General features: G+C 38.2%; 3 protein-coding genes and 1 long non-coding RNA gene across 6 annotated transcripts; 2 read left to right on the forward strand and 2 right to left on the reverse strand.

The window, feature by feature from the left end:
* The first annotated feature begins 1,414 nt into the window (after positions 1-1,414).
* LOC110852737 (NCK-interacting protein with SH3 domain) lies at positions 1,415-3,700 on the forward strand. The gene is made up of 2 exons (XM_022100848.1): positions 1,415-1,557; positions 1,627-3,700. The coding sequence occupies exons 1-2, from the start codon at positions 1,415-1,417 to the stop codon at positions 3,698-3,700; spliced, it is 2,217 nt and encodes a 738-aa protein (XP_021956540.1).
* Positions 3,701-3,800: 100 nt separating this feature from the next.
* LOC110852792 (calexcitin-2) lies at positions 3,801-6,115 on the reverse strand. Its single transcript, XM_022100914.2, has 8 exons — positions 5,958-6,115; positions 5,817-5,874; positions 5,683-5,735; positions 5,020-5,139; positions 4,842-4,944; positions 4,743-4,768; positions 4,593-4,664; positions 3,801-4,519 (listed from the first exon to the last, which is right to left on the reverse strand). Exons 2-8 carry the CDS (start codon positions 5,872-5,874, stop codon positions 4,391-4,393), a joined length of 561 nt encoding a protein of 186 aa, XP_021956606.1. The 5' UTR covers positions 5,958-6,115; the 3' UTR covers positions 3,801-4,390.
* A 4,102-nt stretch (positions 6,116-10,217) lies between these two features.
* On the forward strand, positions 10,218-16,732 carry LOC110852791 (caspase-1). 3 transcript variants are annotated; one of them, XM_022100911.2, is made up of 10 exons: positions 11,356-11,494; positions 13,816-14,083; positions 14,152-14,300; positions 14,368-14,498; positions 14,577-14,807; positions 14,870-15,062; positions 15,154-15,261; positions 15,337-15,628; positions 15,692-15,819; positions 15,883-16,732. In XM_022100911.2, exons 2-10 carry the CDS (start codon positions 13,940-13,942, stop codon positions 16,535-16,537), a joined length of 2,031 nt encoding a protein of 676 aa, XP_021956603.1. In that variant the 5' UTR covers positions 11,356-11,494; positions 13,816-13,939; the 3' UTR covers positions 16,538-16,732. The 3 variants fall into 3 exon arrangements, with proteins under 3 accessions (XP_021956605.1, XP_035709716.1, XP_021956603.1); XM_022100913.2 differs by lacking the exons at positions 13,816-14,083; positions 14,152-14,300; positions 14,368-14,498; ... (4 more) ...; positions 15,692-15,819; positions 15,883-16,732 and adding exons at positions 10,218-10,363; positions 10,424-10,565; positions 11,682-11,787; ... (3 more) ...; positions 12,580-12,701; positions 12,770-13,712 and having other exon boundaries at positions 11,238-11,494; XM_035853823.1 differs by lacking the exons at positions 13,816-14,083; positions 14,152-14,300; positions 14,368-14,498; ... (4 more) ...; positions 15,692-15,819; positions 15,883-16,732 and adding exons at positions 10,832-10,852; positions 11,682-11,787; positions 11,852-11,999; ... (2 more) ...; positions 12,580-12,701; positions 12,770-13,712 and having other exon boundaries at positions 11,238-11,494.
* Positions 10,707-11,105, reverse strand: LOC118436229. Its single transcript, XR_004835292.1, has 2 exons — positions 11,002-11,105; positions 10,707-10,938 (listed from the first exon to the last, which is right to left on the reverse strand). It is a non-coding gene; the product is annotated as an uncharacterized LOC118436229 (long non-coding RNA).
* Positions 16,733-16,741: the final 9 nt, after the last annotated feature.

Genomic DNA, 16,741 nt, shown 5'->3' on the forward strand with positions numbered 1-16,741 from the left:
AGCATAAACGCACCTTTAGGTGAAGGACGCGCTTAAAATATTAAAACAAGAAGCATTACAAAATGTCATAAATCGTTTAATATTTACTAACTTTTACTTCACCGGGGGCCCAACTAACACAGGAAAAAAGGTATACTTTCAAGGATTTGGAACAATTATACGAAATGCGTAATATGTATTTGTATATTAAACTTGCAAGATTTGAATGATTATCTTTCAATAAATCGCGACACCTCTTATAGAGGAAATTTGCTCATGTTCTGGCGTATTTTTAATAACTTCTGTAATGCTGCCCTTCATATTTAATCAAGTCGTTGGTTTAGCTACATTTATTATTGATTATCATTGCTTTGAAAATTTAACAGTTGGGCCCCCGGTGAAGTAAAAGTTAATAAATATTAAGCGATTTATGACATTTTTTAATGCTTCTTGTTTTAATATTTTAAGCGCGTCCTTCACCTAAGTTTGTTTTTTAAAATTTATTTATTTAATTATTTTTAGTGATTTGTGAACTTATATGCATAGAATCATATGCAATTATAAAATCTTAAACGTTGTTAATTCTCCTGTTTGTGGACGCTTGGCATACCAATTTAATTCCGCAGTGGGTGTGGATGCGTGGCATGCCAATTTAATCCCCCAGTTTCAAAATTTTAAGGATTGTTCTGTTCTGTCAAGGATGCCTTGACACTTAGCGATCTAATAATAACGTAATTCGATTGTCTAGCAACATTGGATATGTTGAGTATTGAATAGCGATGCTGAATAAACTATCACCGCACGTTAGCAACCAGTAACTTAACACGTAAATAGGTTGCCTAATGCAAATATTTCAAAAAGCTCTAATTCCGTCAGTTTTGATCCGATTAAGTCGAACAAAGGCTTACAATTTGCGTATTATCCTGGAGAATAATAAAAATGGCAAGCCCCCGGTCGGAAACACTTCCTTGATGCCAAGAAATGGATTTGAAATTTTAGGCATCGGACTTTCTACCTGAAGGAATTAGAATTTTTGAAAAAATAAAAAAAAACGTATCTGTAAAACAGAATTCTCTGGTTTTTTTGTTTCAGCATGTTTTCCATGCAACGAACGGTTTGGGCGAAATCTCAGTGCGACCTTTTCAAAGTTGCAGCTGATTGCATACCTAGGCTTCGCCGTAACCATGGTGATCTTTTAACATGATCACCTTATGGTTACTTTTCCTTCACCTAAAAAAAACTTCAATTTTCGAAAACCCTGGTACCTTTTGGAACCAGTGTGCACTCACATTTCGTTCCCACGAATTAATTTTTTAACCATGGATACAAGAATCAGTGCAGTTGTAAATGTGAAATCGGCTATTTCGGCGTTCTGTTAGAAATTTTTGTGCTTTAATTACCGTTAGCGACGGCCCAAATAATTAGCACTTCAAAAATGGAGGTTTTTGAGACTATCGAAGCAACTGTCGTAACCTTGTATTATGATAAATTGTCAAGCAATCTTGTCGTCTACGATTATCGCCAACTTAATTTCCACCAAATCTCAACCTACACGAATTCATACCAAGAAACAACCCAGTAATTCTTTTCAATCACAATTTTTCATAATTTTAATTGTGTCCAACTAAAATTTCACATCTCTTACAGAAGTACTACAATGCTTCTCCAAGGCTGCTACGATTTCACCCCACGGCTCGAAGACAGCCACAAAACGCTCGGCTTCAGCAAAGGCGACACCCTCATGTTTCTCGACGCGTATCCCAAAAACTTGAACTGGCTCCGCGTCGCAGATTCGGGAGGACGGATCGGCTACATCCCTCGAAACTATGTTGAACTCAGCGATATCGAAGTTAACCGCGACTCTGCGCTTCAATTCGTGGCGCAAGCTATTCTAAAAGCTCGTCGAGAAAAGCTGAGTTCTCTGGAAACTTTAGAAAAACTAAAAGATGACGTGAGGAGGATTGAATTCCGTGAATTTCAGACTCGTCTGCTCCGTCAAGCGTTACATTTTCGGGACCCAGAACCGGAAGCCGAAATTGATGATGGGACAACGTACACTTGTGAGAGTGAAGGACGAGGGAATAATAGTGCAAATTACGAGATTGAATCTGTAGCCTCAGCCCCGAGAGAGCATCTGAGTCATATTTCGATGAGGACGGAGCCCCCCAGAGTTTCACCACCTGCTGTCCTTAATTCCTCACAAGAACGAAATCAACACGACCCAACTTTCTCCGGGCGACTGTCTCACTCTTGTCACCAGATTGACAATTCTCCATCAAATTGTGGCGACAAAAGTTTAGCACGACGTTTCTCTCCACCACACGTCCCAAAATCGTCACCATCTCCAAACAAACAAGGAAACCGTAGTGGGACGCCCAACTGGGAACGTATGGCTGCCAAATTGATCAACATTGTTCAAGAATCCGGAGGAGGAAACCTCGATCTTAAACGATCCGAAACAATTGTTCACCGACTCCTGTACAATATCCGGAACGATTTTTCCAACACTAGTCTTCCGGAAAGCATCTCGTCCGTCATCCGAGTTCTGGAACGATCTCCGACCTCCACCTACAGCCAGTCCCTTCTTGGCGAAGGAGGTAACGACTCGCCATCCTCCTCGATTCACCGAGCTAATCAAGTTCTCACCTATTTGACCAAATCTACCAAACACTCCCTCCACACGAGAGGCTACATCGAAGAAGAATCCGCCCTCCTCGATAAGCTCGACCAACTCGAAGAAGATTTGGGTCGGATGGATGGAAAAACGATGAAACGGGTCATTGAACCCAAAGTTGTTCAAGATCTCATGAATTTTTACCAATCCGAGAAACGGGACTCTATCAAATCCAAAATGATTGAAATCTTCTCCATGATCTCCACTTTGGACACGGACACGAAATTTTACCTGGTCAAATCCGCCCTTCCAATCCTACTTGCAAACGAGCTCCTGGAAAATGAAGCCTCTCCCACAAAATTGAGCCGAATCGCCGTCACCCTGATGAAACTCTTGTCATCCTCCTCCTCCAATGACTCCCAAACTCTCCCACAAACTCATCTGGACGCTCTGGGAGGCAGATTTCTCAACTTCATCTTCAACTACTTGGAAGACTCGCCCGACGAAGATGTCAACATGACCACAAAATCCGACCTGATCATCCTCCTCCTCGCGTACAATCTCCACTTCAGCCAAACCAGGGATGAGAATCTCGTCACGAAGACGTTAGCTGGTCGTGAACCCGGTCGAAATTTTATGGAAGGGATTATGAACCTCTTTGAATCTGGGGTGGACCCCGTGAGACACGCCACTTTACGAGAAGGACCCCAACACCACGTCCACTCCGTGCTGAAACTCTTGCAAGACATTTTTTCCAGCAAGAAGACGGCCGACCATTGGCACAAGGCGGACATGAAGTGGTTGACGGATCTCATTTACACCAATATTTCGAACCTAGGGCCAGGAAACGAGAGGAGGACGGAGTATCTCCAGCTTCTCAAACTCGTCGTGAGAAATCGGGCTTTCCAATATCGACTCAAGGAAATCAGGGAGGCTCTGATCGAAATCTTGCTGGAAGAAGACCCTCTCTCAATACCGGATCAGCGAATCGTTAAAAGTATGTCGAAGGAATTTCCGACCATTTTTAAGAAAACTTTGAGCGGTCAGAATATTCCCGTTGGCGGAAACAACAGGATTAATCCGATCGACACGGCGGCACCATTTTAGTAAATATAAAGAAAAACAAATAAGTGATGCATTTTTACGGTAGAAAAGTTTTTGAACCTTTTTATGACTCGAATATAAATATGTAGAATAAACAAAGTGATAAATTGAACATGTCTTTTGGATTTTTTTATTTAAAAGTGTACACATAATTGCAAATTGAGTATTTATTTAACAACAATGATGATCATTTGATGATGCATGATACTTTCACTCCTATTATAATTATAGAAGAGGATAAAACATTCATTACGCAAATTAAGTAAAGTTGATAATCAGGTAGATAAAATGAAAAGTAAAGTTTCTACAAGAGGCATAAAACTGGTCAATATTCGTCCTCGTGAATTTTTCCACTCTCATAATTACAACAACAACAATTAACTCATTCCCCCCTCAAACATCAAATAATGAAGGATATTAGGTAAAAGTATGACAATTATAATTAAGGAACTACTAAATATTTTTGTATGGGGGTTTGATAAAATTATTGTTTTTGAATCGAATTGAATCAATGAAATTGTCCGATTGTTCTGTTTTTTTCTTTATTATTTGTGGTCTGGTCTGGTCATGGAAAACCTGGCAGTATCAGTTTATAACAAGTTGAGACATAAATAAACCCAAGTCAGATCAATCATTATTCCATTATTTTTGGATAATATTTTCAAAAATGGAGTCGATTGATGATGGTTTGATTTATTGGAGGACGTCAGCAAATGAAACCTTGCCGAACATGTAGTTTCCGGGGGAGGCTGGGTCATCAGAGCCGAAATAATCCTTCCACAGCTTTTCGTAGTATTTCTTGTCTACGGCGACGTGTCCACGCTGTAAATGAGGTTAAATGAGACTGTTTTAATTTGTCCTAACTTCTTGTCCTCCCAACTTGTGAACATCTTACCATGGAAAAAGTCGCAAATGCCTGTCTCGCCTCGGCAGGGTTGACTCCGAAAGAATCGCAAACACCGGCAAACTAAAGTAAAAAACGTTCAAAATAAGGTTTGGAAACCGTATTGACTATGACTTGGAGCAAATGCCATGTTTTTCTTACCTCATCCTCATCAATAACACCATCGCCTACAAATTAAGAATGAGTTACATTTTCTGAACACTCCAAAAACCAGGCTAAATTCAACAAAAAAATAAATACCGGAAGTATCCTGAAGTTCGAACATCAAGTCCATGTAAACCTTCTCCCATTCGTCAATCTTTCCTGTGTTTCTCCACAGTTGGACAAATTCTTCGGGGGAAATCTGTATATTTTTCAGAAAAAAGATTAATTCAAAAACTTAACAAAATTTAAAAAATAGGCACTTCATGATACCCACCTTTTCATTGTCTTCCTTGTAGCATCGCTTCCTCAGAACATCCCACATCTTCATAAAACTAGCCTCCACAGCCTTGAAATCATCTCCACCTTCCGACCATTTTCGGACTTTGCAGAGTTGCTGTAAATCAAAATTATGTACAAAAACGAACCATTTTTCTAGAAACTTCTGTCCTCTAACTAATTAAACGATCTGTCCTCTAACTATGTACATACGCATTTGTCTCCTATTTCATTATTATGATTGCATTTGTGACCTTTCTTCCCAACTACGTGGTCAACCTTGCTTGCCAACTACGACAACACGTAATGACTTGTGCATTTGTTTTTCACCCAGATTGACCTTGTCGTACGGCGACGAGGTCACGTCATCAACAAACAACTCTTAGTTTCATTTCAAAATAAATGCAGTTGAACAGTTGGAAAATGATGTGCCAAAAAAACCTTGTCATTTTTTACTCATATCTTGCCAATAATTTGACTTTCTCCTGGTCCCACTTGCTAAAAACTGACTTATCAAGAAAGCAAGCTGGACTATATCAAATATTTCTTCCAAGCACAACAAATAGGTACTTTGTTTGTTTACTAGAAAATTGCATGCATAAAATTTCACAGGCTTCCGGGGAAAGTAAGAATTTTGGATTTTTTCACAATTTCTTCTTACCTTTACTGCAAGGTGGAAATCCTCCTTTTCAATGGTGCCAGACTTATCGGTATCTGTTAATTTAGATTTACATATATTCAACTCATTTTCGTATCAATTTCCCCACAAACTAAATAATTCTCACATCTACTCACCGAAAAATCGCTCAAACACGTAGGTGAGCTTGGCAAGGCGAAACTCTGACATGGACATCTGCGGAAGGAGAAAAACAGGAAATATTTGTATCAATTTTATCACCCAAACAATTAAAACAACCATTGTTTTAATAAAACAACCTTGGCAGAGTTTTGTGTAAATAAAGTCTCACTGCTAAAAAAAACAATAGGATTTCTTTTTTAGGGATGGATGAACAAGTTTTTAGCTTGTGCTGTGTTCTGGACGGTTTCGATCTGCAAACTAAATTTGACCAGGAGCATGAATCCAGCTAAGTCTAAGTTTGTACGTGCATGCAAAAGCTAGGAAAATGCATACACATTCGAGATAAGATGAAGATGAGGAGGATTCCAATATAAATTTAATCTCTAGCTTTCCTCATCCGGGTTTTCTGCTCAATCCTGCAGGCAGAGGCAAATAATGTGGGAGCAAATCACGCTAAAAACTTCTAGGCGGTTCCCCCCGGTATGGAACAGATAGGCGACGACGCTATATAGGCGACACAACGCCACAAGGGTTAAAAGAACACAGAATGACAATATTCGTCTCAGAATTGCGGTGTCATTCACAAATCAGAGATTATTCCGTAATATTATTTGTTTTGATGAATTTGCACACCGTTTAATAAAAATGGTGGGAGAAAACAATCAAAAGTTGTAATTAAGATAAGTTCATCATCGGACTCAGAAAAGTTAAAACAAGAACGTGGCAAGTAAATGATTTCATACAAATTTTGCAAGTAAGAAATGAATTTCTTGAAATCTGCAAAATTTTTCATATCGAGTCGAGTTCACAGCCAAATTATGACCACATTTAACATTTATTAATGGGTCGAAGACAACATTTCAAACTATTTAATCTCATGATCCATACCCACCGCATTCAGAAGAAGTGAAATGACATCCCTCTCTTAAGTACATATCTCACCCTTTTCCTATATCCCATTCTCTACAGATCGATGAGTACGAAAGCAACTGGTTAAGCCGATTTTTACAGACTAATAATAAGAGCATCAACAATATATTGAATCAGCCAAGCTTCGTGGTGTCGACTATTTTTAGTTTTTATTTCCTTCCTATCAAGTCGTCGTCGTTGGTTCGTATGGGGCGACATCAGGAGCAGCTATCAAAACCCAAACTATGGGCGTTGTTTCCGTCTCTCTCGAGGAGATAAAAAAGAACGGAATTGCCTTGTTCTTGCCAAGTCGAAATAAATCTGGTTGGTTGGTCGCACCGGTTTTTGGGGGGTTGGGGTTGTACTAATAGGAAGAGTCGCAGTCCCATGTACTCGGCAACTTCACCTTGATATTGACATCGCCATCGTAAGGAAAATAAGAGTTCATTGCTTTCATTTCAGCGTCATGTAAAATTCGGATGATGTGCAATTCGTAATTTCGGGGAAATCGGGATAGTCAGTCATGCTGCAAAAATTTTCAATTGGGGCAAATTTTCAACTTTCACCTTCGTTCCGGTCGGATCTGAATAAGATCGCTGAAAAATCAGCCCTGTTTAGATTTGTTAATTAATTTATAACCTGCGTGCGTATATTTAATGTTTTGCTTTTTTACTGTTTTCTTTCACCTCAAAGAGAAAACCGACCAAAAGTCACGTTTCCTCCATGAATCAACCAACACACTACAAAAGTAATATTCATTTTCACATGGCCTACGAACCAGATGAAATAAAGTGTCTGGATTTTGTACCAATATTTCGCAACCCGTGTTCTTATGATGGATTTTTAAAAACACATTTTTTCGCCATCATCATGGCGCAACATAGTCTGTTCTGTTCGCCAATTCGTCATCCAGTCCGGCCAGATGCCACACTTTTTCATTTTCCACGAAAACATTTACTTTGGCATCAATTTTTACTGTGTACCTTTCCCTTGTAGAAATAAAAAATTAAACATTCAGTCAGTCAGCATATGCCTGTCATGTCATTCTTGTGGAAAATGACAAACTCATGTCCCTCACATTAGTGACAGTCACACACGGTTAAATAGGCATAAGAAGAAAGTTGACTAATGTCTACTTGACAGCGTTCTTCTCCCTCATTTGTCATCAAGCTTTGCTTGCCAGCACGCGTTTCAAAATTCTTTTTCATCCTCAATCACCAAGTATTTAACAACCTTCTTATTGTTTACCTCAAAAAGAAGAGTTCCACGAAAACAGCTCGACTCTCGAGCGTTAAAAATGCAGTAAAAACGATATTTAAATGTCAGCCTGTATGCCAAACGGAAAGAATGGAAACCTTTTAAACTTTTAATTTCCAGACGGACATAAAATGCCACCCAAGTTTGAAAACGGGCGAGCTGCTGCCAAACCGATTTGAATTTATTTACAAGTAGTATCATCATTTTGAAATGAAGAAAGTCAAATCGTAGCGAAATAAACCATAAGATTCGGATCATCAATTCGTCAATATTATCGAGCGATAAGACCAAGGACCAATCAGGACCAAGATTATGTACATACAGACGTACGTATTTATGTATCAATCTGACTGACGAGGAGATTTTGAGAATAAACTGTACGTAAGTTTCTTTGCTACATGAAGAGCTGCATAGTTTAAAAATCGGTGATTTTTTTTTATCCCGAAATCGCATCCCATCTCAAGTCTGAAAAGCCGGATAAGATCTTATTATTCTACATCTTGATATGTTGGTTGGTTGGTAACTCTAGTAGGAAAGTATAGGAGTGATAAGTGTCCATTTTTTGTCCCTCTCTCTTCTCTCTGTCTCTCTTCTTCTTGTGTTGACTTGACTTGATCTCTATTTTTGGATTACACACAAGAAATTTAATGAAATGAACAGACTCGTTCGTGTTAAAGTTTCCTGCCCCAAGTTGTTAGCGTTTGAATTGGATGAAAGTTTATTAAACTCTTTGCTTCCTACTCAATCCTCCGTTAGTTAGTTAGTTAGTTATAGAGTCAGTTATTCAGTCTCTGCTGGCTAGAGTACATACATATTTTAAAGATAAAGGAAAGACACAGGCAACAAAATAATGCGAGTCTTTTATCAAGTGTATAATGTGTAACGTCGTCCGTCGGTATCTGTCTTATTGCCAAAATTCTCCTTTTTCAAGTTTATTTTAAAGTCGGATCTCGTTCTTTAATGTTTACAGGACAAAATTGCTCCCAACATTTTGGGGGATTCTTTCATTTCATTCGCACAGAGTTTGCTTTGATATTATGAGGAGGATAAAATCCCATTAATCCAATTGCAAGTCTAGTTCAAGATCGATTCATGCAGGTTAAATATTTTACAAGCAAACATTCACAGAATAAATCAAAACAGGGGGAAAAGAAATCTTGGAAAAAGATTATTTATCGGGAACAGAGTGCATTACAGAGTTTCAGCACATCGTAAGAATCATAATAATAATTACGCTGGGAAAATATGTACGTATCTAAGAGCGCAGATGGGGAGATAAATTGGGGATGAAATTATGTCTTCAAGATGGTCGAACGAAACCGATTTTACAAGATTTTTCTCAAGAAAAGAAAAAGGACAAACTTTGCCGGCTGTTGTTCTACGAGTTACGTAAAAAAAACTGAAAACAAAACAAAAAGTTACGACATCACGGACTAAATACAAAGGCATGCATGTTGATCTCAAAGTTGGTTAGATGCACACGTAATTAAGCTATTTTTACTAGCAAAAGCAACAAATGCAGGCAAAAGCCTTAAAAAATGTCTATCCGCGATGATACTAGTGCCCGACCACGAATTAAATACTTTTAATGCACGATTTCAAATACTTGGAACGTTAAACACTTAATTTATCATGCAATTAATCCATTTATAATTTATAACGGAACAATTTTGTTGATCGTACCCTTTTAAAAAAATAACTTTTGGCCCAAGTCAACGATGCATGACAATGATAAGTTATTTATGAATGTGACTTTTTTATTGCTTGTAAAATGTTGATCTGTTCCGGGTGTTGGATTAAAATGTTTCATTACACTCTTGGATACATGCATATTAAGAAATACATATTATGCAAATAAATATATTAAGCTGGTAATTTGCCAATGATTCTCGTCGTGTGCAATTTACAATGAAACATCAAATTCATTCAACCCTCGATCTAAGTACGGATACTGTAGATTTTGAAACGTTTTGGCCAGGTGGAGATGTATTTTTGCAAAAAAGTGATATAATTACATGTGCATGTTGCGGTGTAATTATTCGAATCAGTGAACCGTTTTGTTCAATCATGTCACTTTGGTGCTTATCAAGTGTGACATCTCTCTCTCTCTCTCATGATAACATAATAGGGGACAGTTGTTACTGCAATTTTGGGCTAAAATCAATCAAAAGATGGGATGCTGGAGGCGAAATGAGACGGATTTATTTAGTATTGAGTCTCATTTTTGTGCATTGAAATGCAGTTGCAGGCAGCGAATTAGTTTGGTTTGGACAGCCATCTGACGTTTCTCCAGGTTTTTGTCCATTCGATTCGCAAAAAATCAGGAAGGAAAGGGGAAGAAAACAGTCGTAAAACAGAGGGCAACAACTCGTCTCTCGTAATAAATACGTTTTCTCAAGATAAGAAAGACTGATAGTAATTTACGACTAATTTATAGGTGGGTTGAGCATTAAATTACTTAACTAAAGTGGGCTGGAGGCTGGACTGACTGGAGAATAAATAATACTATAACGTATTATTTAAATACGTTACAGTTTGTGGAAGAAAATAGAGGCAAAGATTACGGACAGTAATTTACGGTAAGTATTTAGTTATGAATTATTTGATGGATTATCTTTCTTTGTTAAACTAAACCCCTTTTCCTGCTATTTAATTCGCGACATGTACAAATACTTTACTATATAATGATAATGAACTGTATTCTTCTGTGTATTCGTATTTCCAACGTTTATAAGCATTTATTCATAGTCTCTGATGGCGTTTAGCAGTGCTGGCGAATAAGTAGCTCGTGTTTTTTTGCTTTGTTTGCATTTTCTGTTTTGGCGAGGGAGGATTTTAGGTAGGATTACTCATCGGTTAAACACAGGTAGGTTGTAGGTAAAGTAGTAGATTTACTATAAGATTAGATATCCAGTTTCCAGTTCCACTCGTGTAAGTGAGTTGTGCAGTTCACTAATAAAATAACAGTTCTTGTCATCATCATCATCTGTCTTTCTTGTACAAAATTGCACACACCTGGCCTTGAGTTGGTTAGTGAACTTGTGCAAAAGTAGAATCGCGAGTTCTTTACACTTTACACTTGAAAATTTCGTTCGCAAAATTCTGCGTAATGATATGACTCGTACTTACTTTGTTAGTTAGGATTAGTAATTTGTGTTGAACAGTTCATTCTTTTGTTTCGTCGAGTAGAAAAGGAAGGACTATTGTCTAGTTTTGTGATAATAATTACCAATTTTTGGTTAAAAAATAAGATGGCAATGGAACAGCCTCAAATGGAGCTCATTGGGACGATCGAGTCCGCCGGCCTTCTAGGGAACGGGATCACTCTGGCCTCATTGGACCAAGCTGGACATGGCGTCGGAGGGATGGAAAAACTAAACCTGACCGGAGAAGCTTACGAAGTTGTCGATGCTCTTTCGTTCTTTGGCAAGAAGGACAAAAGTCCGGAAGGGAATAATGGCAATTCAGAGCCAGAAAAGATGGATGATGGCGATTCGAAGGGATTTTGGTAAGTGAAACGCCTCCTTATTTATTTATAGTTTGTATATTGGCATACTGATTCATGCGTTAATAATTTCACTGAAAGGCACTAAGTTTGTGGTGGTGGTGGTGCTTAAATTTGAAATGTTGCATGTCACAAGAATTTGAAATAGTGACAAAATATGTATGACAAGTACTTTAAACAATAAATATAGGGGCACTGGGGCTACTAACAGAGCCGTCATGCCAGTCCATATGGACTCGGAAGTTTACAACATGAGTCATCCTAAACGCGGTCGTGCACTCATTTTCAATCATGAGGTGAGTCCTTTCGAATAATGTGTTTGTACTTTCTATGCATCTTATCGGCTATATTATTACACAGAACTTCCATCCACAACTTGACCTCGGTCGACGCCACGGAACCGAAAGGGATCGTCACAATTTGACGGAGGCGTGCAAAAAGTTGGGATTTGAAGTTGAAGCTTTTGATGATCTTACTTATCATGAGATTTTGGAGAAGGTTGAGAAATGTAGGGGCTTAATTTATCACAGCATTTTTAATACTGTGTAAAGGTGTTAAAACAAATTATTGAGATGCTTATTCGTGTTCTAATATTTCCAGTGATCAGAACCGACCACAGCAAGCATGACTGCGTCCTCGTGGCCGTCTTGTCACATGGCGATCATCAATTGTTGTATGCAAAAGATTTCTCATACAAACCGGACATGTTGTGGCAATCTTTTACGGCAGACAAATGTCCCACTTTGGCTGGAAAACCTAAGATCTTTCTTATCCAGGTACATATTTTTGGCTGGAATAATAAATAAGAAATTTAATTCAGCTTAATATGCATAAATAATGTATACTTGACTCATCCTCAGGCTTGTCAAGGATCTCAATTGGACGAAGGGACTAAATTGGCTCGAGTCAGTATGAGTCGCACAGAGACTGACTCTAACCCACAGAGTTACAGAATTCCAAACCATGCAGATTTTCTTATTGCATTCAGCACCGTCCCAGGTAGACTATTAATGTTGGATAGCAATGTACATTTTTGTCGATTTGATAGAGTACACATTTTAAATCATTATCTATCTCTATTTATGTAGGATATTACTCCTGGAGAAATACAACCAACGGTTCCTGGTTCATGCAAGCCATGGCTGAAGTTTTTAATAAATATTCCACGAAGAAAGACTTGTTGTCCATGATGACTATCGTCGCAAGAAAGGTATTATTTGGCTAAAATAAGTTTTATGGATATTTTTTACTTACATTTTGGTTTACTTTATTTCTTAGGTGGCACTCAACTTTGAATCCAACACACCTTCGCAACCACACATGCACCAGAAGAAACAAATGCCATTTATCACGTCCACTTTAATCCGGGACGTTTATCTCACTCCGAAATGATCTGAATCACCCAACAACTATAATACTTATTCAACTCGTGAGTCTGGAATTGGATATGAACTCAACATTATTAAGCCTTCCAAAAATGCCTTTCAGAAACCGCATTTCTATAACTCAACTCGTATTAGAATTATTAGTTAGAAGTTAGATTAAATAAGATATGTGTCGATCTCTGCACGTTTTGTGCATTGTTACTTGAGTAATCTAAAGTTAGATCTGATCTGCAGAATCTTTAAAATGAGTCCGTGTCACTTCCAAATTTCCGTCCGATTGGCCTTTTTCTGGACACGCACATGTCTACATTTTACTTTCCTAGGTACATAAATATTGATTAGTTAATATTTTTCATGAGGCTTGTCTCGAAATACTTAAAATATAATAGCATCACCAAAGTATGCAATAGTCTTGTCGCTTCGATGCACATATGAAAATGTCTTTCAGAACATGCAAGTAAAAACTATGTTAGATATAAATGAAAGCTTAAACTATGTCAGTTATAAAAAAAAACGTTCCATAATATTAAGTACTTATGTAATAGCAATAAGATTGTTATATGTTCCTACTGATGTCATGTTTCAGTATAATTATACGACATAATTGTTTTTGATACGTACTTCATCACGTTGCACTAATATTTAGTTGATTAACTAATTTATCCGTGTGTAATTCTTAGCAGTACAAAAAGTACAAGACAACAAAATTAGGCTCAAGTCAAGTACATGCAATGTTACCACCATTCTAACAAAAACTAATCAACGATTTAGTTGTATATGTAAACATCGAACTTACTACTTATTGACTGAAATAAAAAAAACATAAAACTTGGAAATTTGTTTGTATACCGTATTTGTTCCATTTCTAAATTTCATAACTTTCACACACAAAAGCAATAACAAGCATATTTTCATGATTCATTTTCTTGAAATTTGCAGTTGATGTGCAATGCAATACAACGCAACAACAGTTATCAAAGTGATCATAGACCAGTAACAATAAACAGTTTTGTAGTGAACAATTAAAACTTGAGTGCAGTGTTAAAGTTAATACTCGTGCAAAATGTCGTGGTTTGAAAATCCTGGTGTTGAAACCTTCAACGGTTTAAAGATGTCCGACTTATCCGTCGATGAGGCGTGGCTTATCGTATCTTCCTCATCATCCGTCCCTCTTTGGTTGTACAGTTTGTCAGAAAATTGCCATCATGTGAGAAAATCTGTTATCATCACTATTTATAAATTTAGCTCGTTTTAGCCCGAACATTAAAATTTCAGTGTCCATTCCAACGGTATTCGAATGACCCAATTCTTCCCAACGCTTCAAATGGAACGTCCTTTAAAATTAGTTCCACATACGACTCTCGATACCGTTTGCGGACCGATGGAAATGCGAGCCTGGTTTCTGATGGGGGAGACGATCCAGGGTGGGTTTTGATCGTACCAAATATTTGTGCAATTTGTTCCTCATTATGTGTGTGGTCGTGTTTTAAGGTCGATATGCCAAGTTTCCTTGTCCCCAGGAGAGTTTGGGGTGTACGAGTTATTGGCGACCCCAAGTCAGAATAAGTCTAGATTTAACTGTTCAATTACAACTCACGTCAACCCGGTGAACATTTACTATCGTGAGTTTTAAACACGGTTTTATAAATGAGATGCAGCAGAGGTTTGGCCAAGATTTATAATATTTCACGTGTTTACAGCACTTTTCATATTTCTGGCATCATTTCTCACTTTGATTGTGGGAATCTTGCTGGTTAAAACATACAAAGATAGCATGAGACGCCTCCTATGTCGAATAAATCCATGGAATGCCGACTCTCCCGAGGTCAATTCTTCGTCCTCACCTAATACTGACGAAGCGTCGCTGCTACCTGGACCTTCATCTCCATCTACTTCCGAGCCGAGTCAAAGTCCTCCTTCAAAAAAGAAAGGTTGCTGACATAAATATTTGACATTAATGCACAAGCTTTACTTGATAAGTTCAAGTTTTTAGGTAAAAAACGGCCTGCTAAACGAAAGGACGATAATATTGGAGAAAGTACAACAGGCACTGATTCTACATCGCCGGTAGAGCCAATTCCTTCGTGTTCGTCGACCCCTTCAAGTCCCCGTGACCAGCAGGAAGAAGAACCTGTTCAAAACACGTCTCCACGAGAACGGTTATCCTGTCTGGATGCTTTCAGAGGGTATACGAAACAACTATACGCTTTTAGTTTAGTCTTTATTCATCACAGGATTCGCAGGTTAATTAATTATCAAACTAATTTTCATGCCCAGGATATGTATCGTCATCATGATATTTGTTGACGACGGAGGTGGTCTCTACTATTTTTTCGAGCATTGCACCTGGGATGGATTATACGTAGCGGATTTGGCCTTTCCCTGGTTTGTAGATGCATATTTTTCAAGGTAGATTTCATGCTTTCTCGTGTAACTCGTTGATTGTCAATTCTTATCCAGGTTTTTATGGGTGATGGGAGTTTGCATCCCAATTTCAATCCACGCCCAGAAACAGCGTCGAATGTCACATTCAACAATTTTATCCAAAATTTGTACCCGTTCCTTGAAATTGGTCCTTATTGGCATTTTTATTATCAACACGACCTCAAAACCAAACCCTGCACAGCTTGGGAGCGTCCGAATTCCAGGAGTACTTCAAAGACTTGGAGTTTCATATTTTGCTGTGTCCATCCTCGTTTTGTACTTTTACTCAGAAGATGTCGAGGGCAACAATGAAACTGAAACTGAAAATGTACATTTAACTAATGGTTTTGATTTACAGATAGTTTTTTTCAATATTTCTTTTTTAATGCAGCAAACGCCACGACCACGACGCCCATCTCCTCCACGCCATGCTAAAATAACACCCTGGATCATCATTTTACTCTGCGTTGTACTTCATACGTGTATAATTTTTTTCCTCCCCGTACCCGGATGTCCAACGTAATCACACAATTTCAACCATTTTGTTATAAGCGAATTTCCATATCTTGTTTTCTCTTTTAGCGGATACCTTGGCCCTGGAGGTCTCCACTTAAACAACAAATACTCTCCAAACTGTATTGGCGGAGCTACCGGCTACGTCGACAAGTTGTTCTTCACTAAGGAACACATTTATCAATGGCCAACTGCGAAAAAGGTTTACAATTCTGGATCATTTGACCCCGAAGGAAGTTTAGGATTGTTAACAAGCTTCTTCCAAGTCTGGCTCGGTGTCCAGCTTGGCGTCACATTTCTCTCATTTCAAGAACCATCCGAGAGATTGAAACGAACTCTTGGTTGGAGTTTGCTATGCGTCACAACTGGTCTAATTTTATCTGGTGGTCTGGAAAACACGGGATGGATTCCGGTCAACAAGAATTTGTGGTCGTTATCATTTGTCTTGATAACTTCCGGTTTTGCGTACCTCTTGGTCGCCATTCTGTACGTTTTGATTGATATTAAAGGATATTGGACTGGGTTTCCTTTCCTGGAAGCGGGCATGAATTCAATCCTGCTTTACATGGGTCATGAAGTTTTTCAGAATTCTCTCCCCTGGAATTTTACTTTTGGAAGAATGTCCACCCATTTTAGACATCTTGTCGAAAATGTCTGGGGGACGTGTTTGTGGGTGGTGATTTCTGTGTACCTCTATCGCAAAAAGATGTTCCTTGTTTTGTAGTAGTAAGCAAGTGATAGTTGTATTTATTTAGGAATTGGTACAGTTAAAAACATGCCATGTACATGCATATATTTGATTGATAGTCTATGTTGTAATCTTGGGTATTTAATTATGGGTGAGTGACATTTGAGTGGATTGCATCAATTGACATTATAATGGATTTGCTTACTCAATAAAAATGTGTTATCGAGATAATATCAGAGT

The sequence above is a fragment of the Folsomia candida genome, unplaced genomic scaffold (assembly GCF_002217175.1).
Source record: "Folsomia candida strain VU population unplaced genomic scaffold, ASM221717v1 Fcan01_Sc007, whole genome shotgun sequence".
Lineage (NCBI taxonomy): Eukaryota > Metazoa > Arthropoda > Collembola > Entomobryomorpha > Isotomidae > Folsomia > Folsomia candida.

Excerpts from the sequence above, each read along its gene's own strand:
- LOC110852791 (XM_022100911.2), top strand. The coding sequence starts at position 13,940 with ATGTCGTGGTTTGAAAATCCTGGTGTTGAAACCTTCAACGGTTTAAAG. Across the intron at positions 15,629-15,691 it reads ATGAAACTGAAACTGAAAAT|CAAACGCCACGACCACGACG; the intron begins GTACATTTAACT and ends TTTTTAATGCAG. Across the intron at positions 15,820-15,882 it reads CCCGTACCCGGATGTCCAAC|CGGATACCTTGGCCCTGGAG; the intron begins GTAATCACACAA and ends TTTCTCTTTTAG.
- LOC110852737 (XM_022100848.1), top strand. The coding sequence starts at position 1,415 with ATGGAGGTTTTTGAGACTATCGAAGCAACTGTCGTAACCTTGTATTAT. Across the intron at positions 1,558-1,626 it reads TCATACCAAGAAACAACCCA|AAGTACTACAATGCTTCTCC; the intron begins GTAATTCTTTTC and ends CATCTCTTACAG.
- LOC110852792 (XM_022100914.2), bottom strand. The coding sequence starts at position 5,874 with ATGTCCATGTCAGAGTTTCGCCTTGCCAAGCTCACCTACGTGTTTGAG. Across the intron at positions 5,736-5,816 it reads CGTGTTTGAGCGATTTTTCG|ATACCGATAAGTCTGGCACC; the intron begins GTGAGTAGATGT and ends CTAAATTAACAG. Across the intron at positions 4,665-4,742 it reads GTGTTATTGATGAGGATGAG|TTTGCCGGTGTTTGCGATTC; the intron begins GTAAGAAAAACA and ends TTTTTACTTTAG.